Source organism: Capra hircus, chromosome 6 (assembly GCF_001704415.2).
Source record: "Capra hircus breed San Clemente chromosome 6, ASM170441v1, whole genome shotgun sequence".
In the NCBI taxonomy this organism is placed as follows: domain Eukaryota; kingdom Metazoa; phylum Chordata; class Mammalia; order Artiodactyla; family Bovidae; genus Capra; species Capra hircus.
The window spans coordinates 68,181,607-68,197,916 of record NC_030813.1 but is presented as its reverse complement, the minus strand read 5'-3'; the positions used below and the strand labels follow the sequence as shown (position 1 = coordinate 68,197,916).

Sequence of the window (16,310 nt, the reverse complement as noted above, 5' to 3'; positions counted from 1 at the left end):
TGTGCACTATGAGAAAAACCAAAGAAACCCACTCGTAATTGCCAAAGTGGGTCACAACAAAATCCACCAGTTTGTTGGAAACGTTGACAGTCAGCGTGATGGCTGGTGCAATCTCGCCCTCTGGTGACGGAAGAAGGTGATGCTCCGATTTCACAATTGGGTATCTTGACAAAGCCATAATCCTGTATTTGAATGGAAAGAAACATGTGCATCACTATTGGTCCCACCATCTCATGCCAACAGAACTAAGAATATGTGTTCTTAGGGATGCTCACACTTCAAGCATCTCACGAGGGGCACTGAGAACAACAGTATGGCGAAGACGGATGGGACCTTCTGTAGAACGATTCACTGCAAAAGGACTGTTCAGCATGTCTCACTGTGTCACCAGGCACAACACTGTCAACTCTGTCTCATACGTGCCGTGGAGACACAAAAAGGGTGGGATTAGGGCCACGCAAATGAACGCACTCCATTTTACTTGCATTATTCCTCTGGCAACTGATCTGCATAAACAATTCTAACGTTAATCAACACATGAAGGAGTGTACAATCCCATCAGCCAGGACTTGGAGCAACAGTTTACAAAATCAGAAATTACAAATGGTCCGATAAAGATAGGAAAACATGTCCCACCTCACTCTAAGTCAAAGAACTACACATGGAAAGGGCGACCAGAGCTCAGACCTCAGCCGGCTTCTCTTCCCTGGCTTCACACACAATCTGTGTGGCCCCTCGTGAAGTTTCTCGCACAGAACCGTCTCTACAGTGATGATCCTGAATGCACATACCCAGCTTCTGCTGTCCGACTCGGCCCTCCAAGCTGCCCACAACTGCCTACTGGACATCACTTGACTGTCCCAGGGCATCTCGAACTTAGCACAATCCTGCTGTTCACCTGGCCATTCCTGTCCCATTAAATGGCATCATTTCCTATCAGGGACTCAGGTAAAAAACCCAGGTGCTGCCCTTGTCACTTCCTGACATCTAAACCACTAGGAAGCCCTGGGAATTCCCCGATGGTCCAGCATTAGGACATGGTTCTCTCACTGCTATAGGCCTGGGTTTGATCTCTAGTCAGGCAACTAAGATCTCACAAGCTTGACCAAAAAAAAACAAAATATCAAACACAAAACCCCCCAAGCCCCCAAATCAGGAATTCCTGTCAGCTCCACTCCAAAATAGCTCCCGAGTGTGCCCTCTTCTCCATCTGCACAGCCCCCACTGTCATTTCTAACCTGTGTTAGCCCCTCTACCTCATCACCTGTCTCCCTGCTCCCACTCTTGCCCCCAACAATCTGTTCTTCTAGGAATAGCTGGAGTGATCTTCCACACACATATACCAGATCAGACTCTCCCATGTTTAAAATCCTCCAGTGGTTTTCCATCAAAACTGAGTTAAGTCAGTGCCAAGCATGGCTTATGGACCCTATAAGACCAAGGGCCCACTCCTGACCTCCTTCCTCACTCGCTCCCCCTAATCCCCATGCTCAGGCACACCGCACGTGATCTGCCTCGAGTCCACACTAGCTCCTCCCACAGCTGGTGCTAGTCCTCCCCGTCGTGGGGTGGGCAGAGAGACCCCTCCTGACCACGCTGCCTACAGCATCATCGCCCACTGCCCTGCCTACCCTGCCACTCTCCTTTTCTACACAGCACTCACTACTATCTCAAATTATCTTATTTATTTTTGTGTGTACATGATTATTTTCTGTCTCGTCACACAGGAATGTAAGCTCCATGAGGACGGCATGTGGGGCAGACATGTTTAGTGCTGTAACCTCAGCTCCTACATGCAATGGTTTATAATAGTGAAGAACTGAAAATATCCAGCAACAGAGAGGCCATTGAAACAATGATGGAATATGCCTATCTTCAGCACCTCCTCATCCCGCAAGAAGCATCACTGGGACATACTCCTAGGGATAAGGCATCACAATATCAACTGTCCACCCCAAGCTTATGCTGCCTAGTCTTTTATACGTGCAGGATTCATTCTCAAGGTACACTCACCCCCAAGTGTGATCCCGTGCACTCGGCCCAAAGTCGGTGTAGAAACCCAACTTCTCCCCTAACCACATGGTCAAGTCATTGTTTCCAATATAGGGCTTAGAAGCATCACTCTCCAAAATTGTTATGAAATCTGCACCTGTTCAGTGGGGAAAAAATGGATGTGGTAATTAACCACAGCAATGTAAAAACAATTATCAAAACTCAATTCTTGCAATCCCCTACCTTTAGTCATAGATCAAAAAACCAAGTAATTCCTAGTGAGTTACTAAAGTGAACTGGCTCAAATCTGAGCTAAAAACATATTTACCATATTTAGAATGTATGGGACACCTTGTGGAAATGGGGGAAAAGATCAAAACATAACTTTCCTAAATTTTCAAATATTCACATCTTTTCCAAAATTTCAAATATGCTTAATGCCTTTCTCAAATATCTAATTTATGTTCAAAAACAATATAGTGTACAATACTGTTTTATTCCTGGGCAAACACTTCCATGGTACTGACACAGAGGTGAATTTATTCAGATAACCCTGGTTGGATGTGCCTGTAATCAGTACTAAATGATTAAGGGCCCAATAAATTTCTTAACAGTATTAGAATCATACAAACCCTCAGCTATTTCTCAGAAGACAAGCTTATCTTTAGGAATAACTCCATGCAAGAGACCTCTAGTTGATCTAAGCGCCAAACACCCATATATTTTAAAGGAGGCTTCATCCAAAGATGAGTGCCTCAGGGAATGAAAACAAGTAAAACTGGCCCTCAGGCTCTTGAAAGCAATTTGCTTTGCAAATAAGCATCACTGCACCCCATTCTGCCCTTTAATCTGACGGCTTTCTGGTCCTTAACAGCAGGTTCCCAAGTGACAGGAGCCCCCAGCAGGGGCATTTCCAAGAGCAAAGGCATGACAAGACTCTCTGCAGACACCCAGAATGAGACCTCTTCCCAGAATCACTATTTCATTGCTTTCAAGCAAACACAGATGTGGTTACAGAAGCTTCATCCTCCTGTAGCCACCCACCAAAGTAAAGCCTTTTTAAGAGATTAGTCTAAGACCCAGCAAATCCTCCTCTGATTACTTATGATCTTGCACAAAATGAAAATAACAATAATAGTTTATCAAAGCCTGAAATTAATTTCAGTACAACTTACCTGTTTGATTGAGCAGTTGAGCTGATCTTTCTAGACTAGACCATCCATCATTGTCAAAGCCAAACCTGAAAGGCCAGATGGCAGCAGAGACCTCTGTGGCTGGTGCCTGAGGAATTGTTTTAATGATAATTTAGGACAACGGAACAATGGCAGTTTCTGTGAACCACTTCTCCACCTCTCTCTACCAAAATTCACTTTTCAGCAAAGGAATTTTCAGGCATTTGCCCACAGCTAATGCATAATCAGGGCTTCCCTGGTGGCTCAGATAGTAAAGAATCCACCTGCAATGCAGGAGACCTGGGTTCAATTCCTAAGTTGGGAAGATCCTCTGGAGAAGGGAATGGCTACCCACACCAGTGTTCTTGCCTGGAGAATTCCATGAACAGAGGAGCCTGGTGGGCTATACTCCATGAGGTCGTAAAGAGTCAGACATGACTGAGTGACTAACATGCAATGCATAATCATAAGGAGATATTTGCTAGTTGGTATTTCAAATCCTGAATGATGATGCTGTGGAAGTGCTGCACTCAATATGCCAGCAAATTTGGAAAACTCAGCAGTGGCCACAGGACTGGAAAAGGTCAGTTTTCATTCCAATCCCAAAGAAAGGCAATGCCAAAGAATGCTCAAACTACCACACAATTGCACTCATCTCACATGCTAGTAAAGTAATGCTCAAAATTCTCCAAGCCAGGCTTCAGCAATACGTGAACCATGAACTCCCAGATGTTCAAGCTAGTTTTAGAAAAGGCAGAGGAACCAGAGATCAAATTGTCAACATCCGCTGGATCATGGAAAAAGCAAGAGGGTTCCAGAAACACATCTATTTCTGCTTTATTGACTATGCCAAAGCCTTTGACTGTGCGGATCACAATAAACTGTGGAAAATTCTGAAAGAGATGGGAATACCAGACCACCTGACCTGCCTCTTGAGAAACCTGTGTGCAGGTCAGGAAGCAACAGTTAGAACTGGACATGGAACAACAACAGACTGGTTCCAAATAGGAAAAGGAGTATGTCAAGGCTGTATGTTGTCACCCTGCTTATTTAACTTCTATGCAGAGTACATCATGAGAAACGCTGGAATGGAAGAAGCACAAGCTGGAATCAAGATTGCCGGGAGAAATATGCAGATGACACTGCAGATATACAGATATGGAGATGACACCACCCTTATGGCAGAAAGTGAAGAGGAGCTAAAAAGCCACTTGATAAAAGTGAAAGAGGAGGGTGAAAAAGTTGGCTTAAAGCTCAACACTCAGAAAACTAAGATCATGGGATCCGGTCCCATCACTTCATGGCAGATAGATGGGGAAACAGTGGAAACAGTGTCAGACTTCATTTTGGGGGGCTCCAAAATCACTGCAGATCGTGACTGCAGCCATGAAATTAAAAGACGCTTACTCCTTGGAAGGAAAGTTATGACCAACCTAAATAGCATATTCAAAAGCAGAGACATTACTTTGCCAACAAAGGTCCGTCTAGTCAAGGCTGTGGTTTTTCCTGTGGTCATGTATGGATGTGAGAGTTGGACTGTGAAGAAGGCTGAGTGCCAAAGAATTGATGCTTTTGAACTGTGGTGTTGGAGAAGACTCTTGAGAGTCCCTTGCACTGCAAGGAGATCCAACCAGTCCATTCTGAAGGAGATCAACCCTCGGATTTCTTTGGAAGGAATGATGCTAAAGCTGAAACTCCAATACTTTGGCCACCTCATGCGAAGAGTTGACTCATTGGAGAAGACTCTGATGCTGGGAGGGATTGGTGGCAGGAGGAGAAGGGGGCAATAGAGGATGAGATGGCTGGATGGCATCACAGACTCGATGGACGTGAGTCTGAGTGAACTCCGGGAGTTGGTGATAGACAGGGAGGCCTGGCGTGCTGCGATTCATGGGGTCGCAAAGAGCTGGACACGACTGAGTGACTGAACTGATTATCATAATAAATTTGTGAGTTTCTAGGTTAGGCTTGGAAGTTAGGAGGAATGTTGGGAAAGAGATATTTATAACAGCAAAAAATTAGAAACAACCTGGCTGTTGTTTCAGTAGGAAAAATAAGAAATGAATGAAAAAAAGATTATACATATACTGGAATACTACTCAGCCCTAATGAATGATTTAGGGTTGGGGTTACCCTTGCATTAGAGAAGAAAGGGGTCACAGAAGGATACACAGAGTCCTTTACCATCTTTGCAGAGTGGCCTGCCAATTCCGCACTGGCAAGGCTGAGGTTCAGGAGCACAGCACCCTCTGAAAATCCCTCTTTTGAGTCCATGGGCCCAATCAGAGAATGCAGTACCCAACCATAACTATTTCAAACTAACTCCAGTTGACCAACAGCATGGATCCCATGAAAGAGTATGGCCAGATTAGACCAACTATACTACCACAACTGAGAAAAACAAAGTGGAACATAAAAATTCAGGTTGAAAGAAGAGTGAAGACCACCTCTTGGCAGAGGAGGACTACCACTTCTAAACAGCTCAGTGTGCTGTGGCAGGCCTCTCATGTCTATACAAGAAAGATGACTCCATTTAGCAACGTCTTATAAAGAGAATGGAACCATCAGCAGAGACTTTCAGAGGCATGATTACATTCATAAAAAGTTATACTTTTTCACATCACTATATACCTATGATTCACTCTGGCTTTCATCACTCCAAAACCTGTTATTCTTTCATTATTCCCATGCCAGTAAATGTCGCCACACTCCACCCAATTGCTCAAGCCAAAAGCATAGAAGTCATCCTCTAGTCTTCCCTTCCCTTTATCCATCTACATTCTAATCCATCAGCAAATCCTATCAGCTCTACTTTCAAAATATGTTCTAAGTCTATCCACTCCTGTCCAATTCCAGTACCATGGAGCCCATCCAAAATTCCAGGGTCTCTCTCCTGGACACCTGAAAAAGCCTCATAAACTATCTCCCTGCTTCCACTCTACAATCCGTCAATCCATTCTTTACAAAGCAGCCAAATTTATAGGCTTCCAAGGTGTTCTTGCCTGGAGAATCCCAGGGACGGGAGAGCCTAGTAGGCTGCCGTCTGTGGGGTCGCACAGAGTCGGACATGACTGACGCGACTCAGCAGCAGCAGCAGCAGCAGCAGCAGCAAGGTGGCGCCAGTGGTAAAGAAACCTGCCTACCAATGCAGGAGATGTCAGAGATGCTGGGTCAGGAAGAGTCCCTGGAGGCGGGCACAGCAACACTCCAGCATTCTTGCCAGGAGAATCCCACGGACACGGGAGCCTGGTGGACTATAGTCTACAGGGTCACAAAGAGTCTGACACAACTGAATCGACTTAGCACACATGCACACACACACACACATATGCATGTATATCATATCATATCATATCATATCATATCATATCATATCATATCTCTTTGCGTGAATGCTTGAAATATTCTGGCGGCTTCCACTGCGAGAAAACTAAGATCGGAATTCCTTCCTGTGCTCTATAGGCCCTGTGATGTGACCTCACTTGTGCCCCCATCCTCATCTTCGGCTTCCCTTTGCCAGGATTCAGCCACACTGTCCACTCTGATGCCCTTCAAACACTCCAAGTCTGTTTCCTTTCCATTCTTTTCTTGTGTTCCTTCTACCTGAATCCATTACTCCTAGCTCTCTTATCTCAACTCAAACGTCACGTCCTCAGAGCAGCCTTCTCTAACCACCCAGACCAGTTACTCTCTGCTCCATCATCTTACATGCTTCAGAGCCACCTGATCTAAAGTGATCGTCTTTATTTACTCCTTCCTCTGAATACCGTCTTTCTCCCCAATTAGAATGTAAACTCCATGAGTTTATATTACCATGAGGGCAGGAATCTTGTCCAACTAGTTTACCTCTATATCCCTGATACCAGGCACACAAGACATCCAATAAGCATTTATCAAATAACATTCATGTATCACATGAATTAATCAATGAATGAACTAATAAAAAAAAAACAGGTATTAAATCTAAATGAAATGATTCCTTTTTAAAAGAACCCCTTGCTGACATTGAGGATCTTCTTCTAATTGACATCTTGTTACAATAATAAAATTAACAATTGAAAGGCAAAAGAAAGAGACCATGTAATGAACTATTTACTTTTTAAGGAATAGTTACTGAGTTCTGAGTATGTACCAAGTACTCTGTGAGGTGTTGGACATACAAAGCTAAATAAAAGGAGCATGGGCTTCATCCTCACTATAGCTTTTTAATTGATGGGAAAATTTGCCTGATAATTCAGATTGCTAAAATTCAAAGTTAACCCTCAAATGCTGTTTTTGCCAAACTATAATTCTAACTCCATTATGAAACATATAAACTTTTAATCAGAGCAGTTGGAAAGCATCACATTGCAATGACTTACTCTTGCTTCTGCCCACCTGCCTACAAGAGAAAAGGAAAACAAAACATTAAACTATAGACAAGAGAGGAAAGGAAGAAATGAGAAAACTATGACCCATCAATGCCAAGCATAATCCACAAAATCTAGAATTATCTTTAAGATTTCTCTTAAAGAATCATATATGTTGCCTTCAGAAATATGTACCAAACAGTACAAAGAAGCCCACTATAAAATAGTTTTTTATCTCATAGTTTGGATATGTTAAGTCATTGAATGACAAAAATAACTTTATATAACAAATCATGATGAATTTAACCCTGATATAGACCAGGAACCTAACTTCATAAATTAGTTCCACTGTGTTATCAGCCTGTGATCTAATGGTTCGCTGTTGCTGTTTTTGTTGCTGATTAGTCGCTCAGTTGTATCCAACTCTTTGTGACTCCACGGATTATAACCACCAGGCTCCTCTGTCCATGGGATTATCCAGGTGAGAATACTGGAGTGCATTGTCATTTCCTTCTCCAAAGGATCTTCCCAACCCAGGGATCGAATACTTGTCTCCTGCATTGCAGGAGGATTTGTTACCACTGAGACAATGGGGAAGCCCAGCCTAAAGGTTAAGAATGTGGCATCCAGAGCCCTGAAGTCCTCAGACCCAGGTCTAGGGTTCAATCATAATAGTGAAGTGTACAAATGCCTGCATATACATAGGCATCATTTAAAATTCTATCTCAAAACTTTTAATTACTTACCCCTTTGCCCAATTTCTTCTCATAGGTTTTATGCCGTAGTCCTAATCCCAACAAACCCACACCAACAAGCAGCCACAAAACTGAACAGAAAACAGAAAATAATTGTTTAGCAGAAACAGTGATGGACAGGGAGGCCTGGCGTGCTGCGATTCATGGGGTTGCAAAGAGTTGGACACGACTGAGTGACTGAACTGAACTGAAGCTTAATTTCAATAGTTTTAATGAAATTATTGAATTTATTAGCCATGGATTTTATGTTAAGGGGAAATGTCTATTTCTTGGGTTAATTTTCATGTTTGACATGCACATATAACCCATACTTTAAACTCAGACATCATGAACACCTTATCTTTGACAAAGGAGGCAAGAATATACAATGGAGTAAAGACAATCTCTTTAACAAGTGGTGCTGGGAAAACTGGTCAACCACTTGTAAACGAATGAAACTAGATCACTTTCTAACACCGCACACAAAAATAAACTCAAAATGGATTAAAGATCTAAGTGTAAGACCAGAAACTATAAAACTCCTAGAGGAGAACATAGGCAAAACACTCTCTGACATAAATCACAGCAGGATCCTCTATGATCCACCTCCCAGAATTCTGGAAATAAAAGCAAAAATAAACAAATGGGATCTAATTAAAATTAAAAGCTTCTGCACAACAAAGGAAAATATAAGCAAGGTGAAAAGACAGCCTTCTGAATGGAAGAAAATAATAGCAAATGAAACAACTGACAAACAACTAATCTCAAAAATATACAAGCAACTTATGCAACTCAATTCCAGAAAAATAAACGACCCAATCAAAAAATGGGCCAAAGAACTAAATAGACATTTCTCCAAAGAAGACATACAGATGGCTAACAAACACATGAAAAGATGCTTAACATCACTCATTATTAGAGAAATGCAAATCAAAACCACAATGAGGTACCACTTCACACCAGTCAGAATGTCTGCAATCCAAAAATCTGCAAGCAATAAATGCTGGAGAGGGTGTGGAGAAAAGGGAACCCTCCTACACTGTTGGTGGGAATGCAAACTAGTACAACCGCTATGGAGAACAGTGTGGAGATTCCTTTAAAAATTGCAAATAGAACTGCCATACGACCCAACAATCCCACTGCTGGGCATACACACTGAGGAAACCAGAATTGAAAGAGACACATGTACCCCGATGTTCATCGCAGCACTGTTTATAACAGCCAGGACATGGAAACAACCTAGATGTCCATCAGCAGATGAATGGATAAGAAAGCTGTGGTACATATACACAATGGAGTATTACTCAGCCATTAAAAAGAATTCATTTGAATCAGTTCTGATGAGATGGATGAAACTGGAGCCGATTATGCACAGTGAAGTAAGCCAGAAAGAAAAACACCAATACAGTATACTAACACATATATATGGAGTTTAGAAAGATGGCAATGACGACCCTGTATGCAAGACAGCAAAAAAGACACAGATGTGTATAGCAGACTTTTGGACTCAGAGGGAGAGGGAGTGGGTGGGATGATTTGGGAGAATGGCATTGAAACATGTATACTATCATGTAAGAATCGAATCGCCAGTGTATGTCTGATGCAGGATACAGCATGCTTGGGGCTGGTGCACAGGGATGACCCAGAGGGATGTTGTGGGGAGGGAGGTGGGAGGGGGGTTCATGTTTGGGATCACATGTACACCCGTGGTGGATTCATGTCAATGTATGGCAAAACCAATACAGTATTGTAAAGTAAAATAAAGTAAAAATAAAAATTTTAAAAAAACTCAGACATCAAAGAAGCTTTGCTAAAAACGTTCCAAGAACCATGAAAATAAATAAATAAATACAATAAAATCATAAATATATACAAGAAAATAATTCTCCATGAGCAGGAACAACTGCAAAAACACCCTGCAGAATCAAGCCCAAATATTTCTTATATTAAAACTTTTAGAATCCAAGGCTGAATGCCAAAGAATTGATGCTTTCAAATTAATGGTGCTAGAGAAGACTTTTAAAAGTCCCTCGGACTGCAAGGAGATCAAACCAGTCAATTCAAAAAGAAATCAACCCTGAATATTCATTGGAAGGACAGATGCTGAAACTGCATCTCCAAAGAAGCTGATACAAACAGCTGATTCATTGGAAAAAAAAAAAAAAAAAACCCTGATGCTGGGAAAAGTTGAGAGCAGGAGGAGAAGGGGGTGACACGGGATAAGATGGTTGGATAGTATCACCGACTCAGTGGACACGAGTTTGAGCCAACCCTGGGAGATAGTGGAGGACAGGGAAGCCTAGAGCACTGCAGTCCATGGGATCACAAAGTCAACCATGACTTAGCGACTAAGCAACAACGATGCAGTACACTGGGGCTTCTCTGGTGGCTCAGCATAAAGAATCCACCTGCATTGCAGAAGACACAGGAAACGCAGGGGACTCCGGTTCAATCCCCGCGTCGCGAAGATCCCTGAAGGAGGGTATGGCCACCCACTCCAGTATTCTTGCCTGAGAAATCCTGTAGACAGAGGAACCTAGCAGGTTACAGTCGATGGGGTCGCAAAGAGACATGACTGAGTATGGATGGGTGTGTGCTAAGACACTATCTGCAAATGTTACACATTCAATAAACATTTTTATTTAATCTAGTATATTCTGAGATGAGTCTGACTGAATAGTAAACTAATTTGATATTTGTTTCTGCCCATCAGTATTCCAAACACTAACATATTTAATTTCCAAAAAAAGGAGAACAAGGAACAAAATAAATAGTCTCAACGATTTCAACAAATATTCTGGAAATCCTAGTTAAATCTACGTTAGAAGTAAAACAAAACTAACACAGAGTATTTGTGGTTGAAATGATTCAATAATCAGAGATCTCTTTTAAAGTATTTCATAAAAAAAAAAAGGTATGAACAACATGGGCAAAATGTTAATAATTGTTGGAGCTGGGTTAAAGGGTACATTTGGGTTCATTATACATTTTAATCTCACATGTTTGAAAATTTATATTTATAATAAAATGCTTTTAAAAATAAAGTAAAACTATACTCACAAAGTTTCACGTATTTTTCACTCTCTCTGAAAAGTGCTTTAGGACTGTTTTTTGTTTGAAAATGAAAATCAACGCTTTTCTTCGGACCCAATAGCATATTCAGCCCAATAATTAGCATCACAGTCCCTGTCAAAAAAGAAAGATGAATATATTACATTTTGATCCAAAACTACTTCCAGTAGCAAATTCCAGGAGCCTAAATTCCATTTAAATGGATATATCCTGAAAATTCAGTTACTGAGTTATCTCAGTACCTAAGCAATTACTCCAATATTACTTTTAATTATTAGGATAATCATAAGAAATCAGGAAGGGTTCTAGAAATTAAGCTGTACACTAAAAGATCCCAATCTTTGCTTGATAAGGGGCTTCTTACAATTTCCTGAGTATTTCCTAGTTGTTAGGTTGGTTGTAGTGTTGGTCACTGACTATTGATCATCCAAGGAAGGGTGGGACAAAAAGAAAGTAATCTTCTGGACTGCCTCGGGGACTTGGTCTTCTCCACCAAAGGGACCATATGCACCAAGTTGAGGAGCACAAGAAGAGGATACTTAATATGAAGAGTATTAATAACAAGAAGAGGTTCTTAATATGGCAGCATTCATGGCCTGGACTGTGTGTCCAAGCAGAGGATGCACACTGGAGCTCACACTGGGCCAAGAAAGACGAGCTCAACTGGGATGCATTTCTATGTAGCTTACGCGTGAAGTCTGCATACTTCTAACATTGTATATAATGAGAATTAGAAACAGGTGTAATTGAGCAATATATAAATTAGGGAATGTCAGGTAAAAGATGCTTAGGTGGAAGGCTAAAAAGAAAGTTATGTGCAATTAGTAGGAAACAGCAGGAGAAACCTAGACAATACATTTATAACTAGTTTCTGATCTAATACAGATTCTTTACAATGGTTATTCAAAGCTACTCTGAACTTTACCAATGTTCCTCAGTTTCTGTGGCCTTATCAAAATAATGTCACTATTACTAAAAAGAATTCTTAGTTATTTGAAGCTGTAATAAAGCACGATTTCTGCAATTCCATAAGTAGTGAGAAGGAACTCAAAACACCTGTCGCTCATAACATTCTAAAGAAAGAAATGTATGCTTAGAATGGCTCTTACTTTTGTTCCATTGCTCCACAGGGCAGACCCCCAAGCAAGCTGGAGTAAGAAAAAAAGCAGGGCATTGGACAGGAAGATAGAGCAGGACAGAATACACACACCTGAAAGAAATCAGAAGAAACACAAAGTTCGCAAAGCCAAGACTATCGCGGAGGAAATGCAGCCATGTATGTCTCTGACTGGGTCGCAGCTTTGATATCTACCAGAAGTAGCAAATCCTCAAACATTGCTTTAAAATATTTCACATAATTGAAAAATACCTCTTCCAAACCAGCCTGTCCTGGCAGATGTCTAGTTGACAGAGAAGAAAAGTTTATGTGCAAATGCAGAGAGTGGTTGGATATATTCCACGGGCACAAGGGGGACTGACAGACGAACGCAAGTAGGAGCCCAGACTTCTGCGTGGCATCCACGCCAGCATAACTCCCTAAGTATTTGTCTAATGTGAGGTGTGCTGTTCCCCCACAACACAGAAGCTCCAGGTGGACAGGATTCTGTCTCTCAAGTCTCCGGTACTTGGCACTAGGTCTGGACCACAGTAGCTGCACAATAATTTTTTAATGAATAAATGAACAAGTAGAAAAATGTGTGAACAGCAAGAACTGAGTGTTAGTTGCTCGGTCATGTCCAACTCTTTGTCGGACAGCCCGTGGACTGTAGCCTACCAGGCTCCTCTGTCCATGGAATTCTCCAGGCAAGAATACTGGAGTTGGCTGCCATTTCCTTTTCCAGGGTTTATCTTCCTGACCCAGGGATCGAACCCAGGTCTCTGGCATTGAGGGAAGATTCTTTACCATCTAAGCCACCATTGGATTCCTTATTAAAATGTGTTTTATCTCCTCAATTTTTCAAAGATTTCATCTTGGAGGCATTGGACATGTTTTACTTAAAACTAAAATGACAGGCAACATTTGATCTGTGTCTGCTTGGTACACATCAGTAATTTCATTGCTGCCAGAAGACAATTTCTCAAATATTAAACTGAGGTTAAGCCTATGAAATTTTAATTTTGGTATGTAAGGTCATAATCATTGAAATGGAAGATATGTACTCTATGATTTTATCATTTACATTTCACTTATCATTTATCATTTACACTAAGATTCACATATGCAAAATCTATTTTATTGATAAAAAGAGGGTAAATAAAAACCATATAAAATTCAGGAGAACCAAAAAAACATACTTCCTATGTACATATTTACAAGCCTACCATCAAAATAGCAATGTGAGCACCATGCTCATATTTTTTCCTTACATATCATATAATACAGTGTTTCATGGACCTCTTTTACACCTTATTATGGTTTAAACTTGGTTTTTTCACAGCTATTTATTTCCAACGGCTTCCCAGGTGGCTCAGTGGTAAAGAAGTTATCTGCCAAGCAAGAGACTTGGACTCAATCGCTGAGCCTGGAAGATCCCCTGGAGAAGGAAATGGCAATTTATATCAGTATTCTTGCCTAGAGAATCCCATGGGTAGAGGACTATAGTCCATGGGTTTGCAAAAGAGTGAGACATGACTCAGCGACTACACAACAACAAATTTACTTCCAGGGCCTTTGCAGTAATAAATATTACTGAAAGTCATCGATGAACTAAGAAATTTTTTTCTTTTTTTAACTTACATGTTTTAAAAGCCACACAGCATGCGGGATCTTAGTTCCCCAACCAGGGATTGAATCTGCACCCCCTGAAGTGGAAGCAGGGAGTCTTAACCATTGAACCGCTTGGATGGTCCCAAGAAATTTCTTTTTTAAATAGTAATTTAGACATTCCTCTAGTTTTTTTTTTTTTTAAGCAAAAGAGTCTATTTCAATAAGAAAGGCAAAATCATCCTATTTATTCTACTCAGTCGTGTAAAGTGCATATCCCAGTCAGTCCTGAAAGGAATGTTTGAGTAGTGACTTGAATCCAGACCTTTCAAATGTACTTACCCAAAAGCACATCAGATCTTTCTCGAGCATACACACCTCCTGGGACAAATTTAAAAGCTGTGCACCAGGCACAGAAAAATACTTCTAGAATATAAAATATCATGGCAGTGGTCATGGCTTTTCCAGGGCTTGAGCCTGAGCTAATAAGGTGTCCAAGCACTTGAGGCCACATGGATGCCGTGAAGAGAGCAAGCACACAGCCAGACACAGCGGCTGCCCACGTGGGCAGGTAAAGGAGTCCTGCTGCCGAGGTCGCTCCTGTTTGTGAGAGAGAGAAAGAAAACTAATCAGACAGGAAAGCAGTAATAGCCTCTTCCATTTTCTTAAAAAAAAAAAGAAAAGAAAAGAATAATAAGCTTATAGGATGACCACTTTATGACTATTTAGAGCCAGAAGGGACCTCAGGGGGCATGCTGGTTCAATTTCTAGACTGATGAGAAACTAAGGTCTTGGCAAGGTTAATATGCTTTGCTTAAGGTCATGCAGCTAGTTACTTGCACAGCTGGAGGTGGACTGTGGATCCAGAAAATCTCAGCCCAGTGCTAGGTCTTTGAGAGGAGCAGTGGAAGAGAAGAAGGCATTGTTAGGTTGTGTTAAAATTCGTATAGCAAAAAACTTAAAAAAAGAAATTATCTGAAATACCAAGAATATGTTAATTTAATTTAACCAGTCAAATCTAGGACATTAGAGAACAGGTAAAGTCAGGGTAGTTTCTGAAATTTTTGTTAAGAACTTTTTTAAAGCAGGATCCATCCATTTAAATGCTGCCTGTCAACCCACAATACATAAACTGACCTTCTCAATCTCACAGTCCTAAAAGAAGCCGTGACTGAGATTGCATTCCTGGACTCACTGCTTTATAGTTCTGCAGGCAGTACATTCATACACACATCAGCCTCTGAGGTGCTGGGGGGCTGTGGAATCTGCCTGGTCCATTGGAGGCACTTAGTAAATGTTTGCTAATTCACTGAGCCAGATCTGAAGGAATATGACCTTTCTCCATATTTCTATGAAATCGGCTTTGAGATGGCAGCACAGCACTCCATTACTGGAGCCATCAATATAACGCCTTTGCACAGAATATGATATTTTCTAGACATTGGACATTTCCGTCAACATTATGCATGATAGAGACCCACCCTTTAAGGACATCTACAGCAGCCTCTGACTGCTTGGGGCAAGAATTCCAGGAAGAGGATCCAACCCGCTTCTTAGCACCCCGTGGCTCTCATCCAGCAGCAAGCTCCACCTGCACCATCACAGTGCCATGTAACTGTCCTTCCCCACTTCAAAAAGAACAGCACTCGGATGAATGTGAGAACCAGACTGCAGGGCCCGCTACAACCCACAGATTTTATTTCCATAGTCAGGCCTTCAAATTTTTAACATGGTTATCTTAATAACAACTTTTTTAATTTGAAATAAACAAATGTAAAGCCTATTCACTGAAAGAAATGTAAGAATGCAGAACTGTAAAGAAGCAATTAAGGATCACCTAGGACTGAGATAAGATGATCCCAGCTAATACGCCTATGTATTTCCCCTATGTCATTTTCTGCATATATACAGAAGTATTTTTACATAAAAAAATGAATCAAGCCACATGGTAAGGATTATATTCTGCTGTTTGTGGGACATTATATCAGGAACATTTTTTTCATGTCATTAATATTCTTCTTCTAAAACATGTTTATGTATATATACTCTTCCACTGGATAAATATACAACAAAAAACAAACAATCATTTTCCTGCTGATGGCCATTTAGAAAGCTTTCAACACTGTGAGGAACATCTTTCTTTGCCAATTAATTTCTCACTACATCTCTGATTATTTCCTTAAAATAATTCTTAAAAAGATTCTTAGAAGTACAACTACCACGTCAGCAGACAAAAGCATTTTAAAGAGTCAATACTTGTGGTGCTTTCCTGAGAGGTTATAGTAGT

The 16,310-nt window shown here is 41.1% G+C and overlaps 1 protein-coding gene across 1 annotated transcript in view; it reads right to left on the bottom strand.

The window, feature by feature from the left end:
- CWH43 (cell wall biogenesis 43 C-terminal homolog) overlaps positions 1 to 16,310 on the bottom strand; it is a 53,040-nt gene that overhangs the window by 20,150 nt on the left and 16,580 nt on the right. The window contains exons 7-12 of the mRNA XM_018049445.1: positions 14,366 to 14,623; positions 11,308 to 11,433; positions 8,260 to 8,339; positions 3,168 to 3,273; positions 2,014 to 2,149; positions 33 to 182 (exon numbers count right to left, since the gene is read on the bottom strand). Of these exons, the coding sequence (XP_017904934.1) occupies positions 33 to 182; positions 2,014 to 2,149; positions 3,168 to 3,273; positions 8,260 to 8,339; positions 11,308 to 11,433; positions 14,366 to 14,623 (856 nt within the window). The remainder of the gene's footprint in view (positions 1 to 32; positions 183 to 2,013; positions 2,150 to 3,167; positions 3,274 to 8,259; positions 8,340 to 11,307; positions 11,434 to 14,365; positions 14,624 to 16,310) is intronic.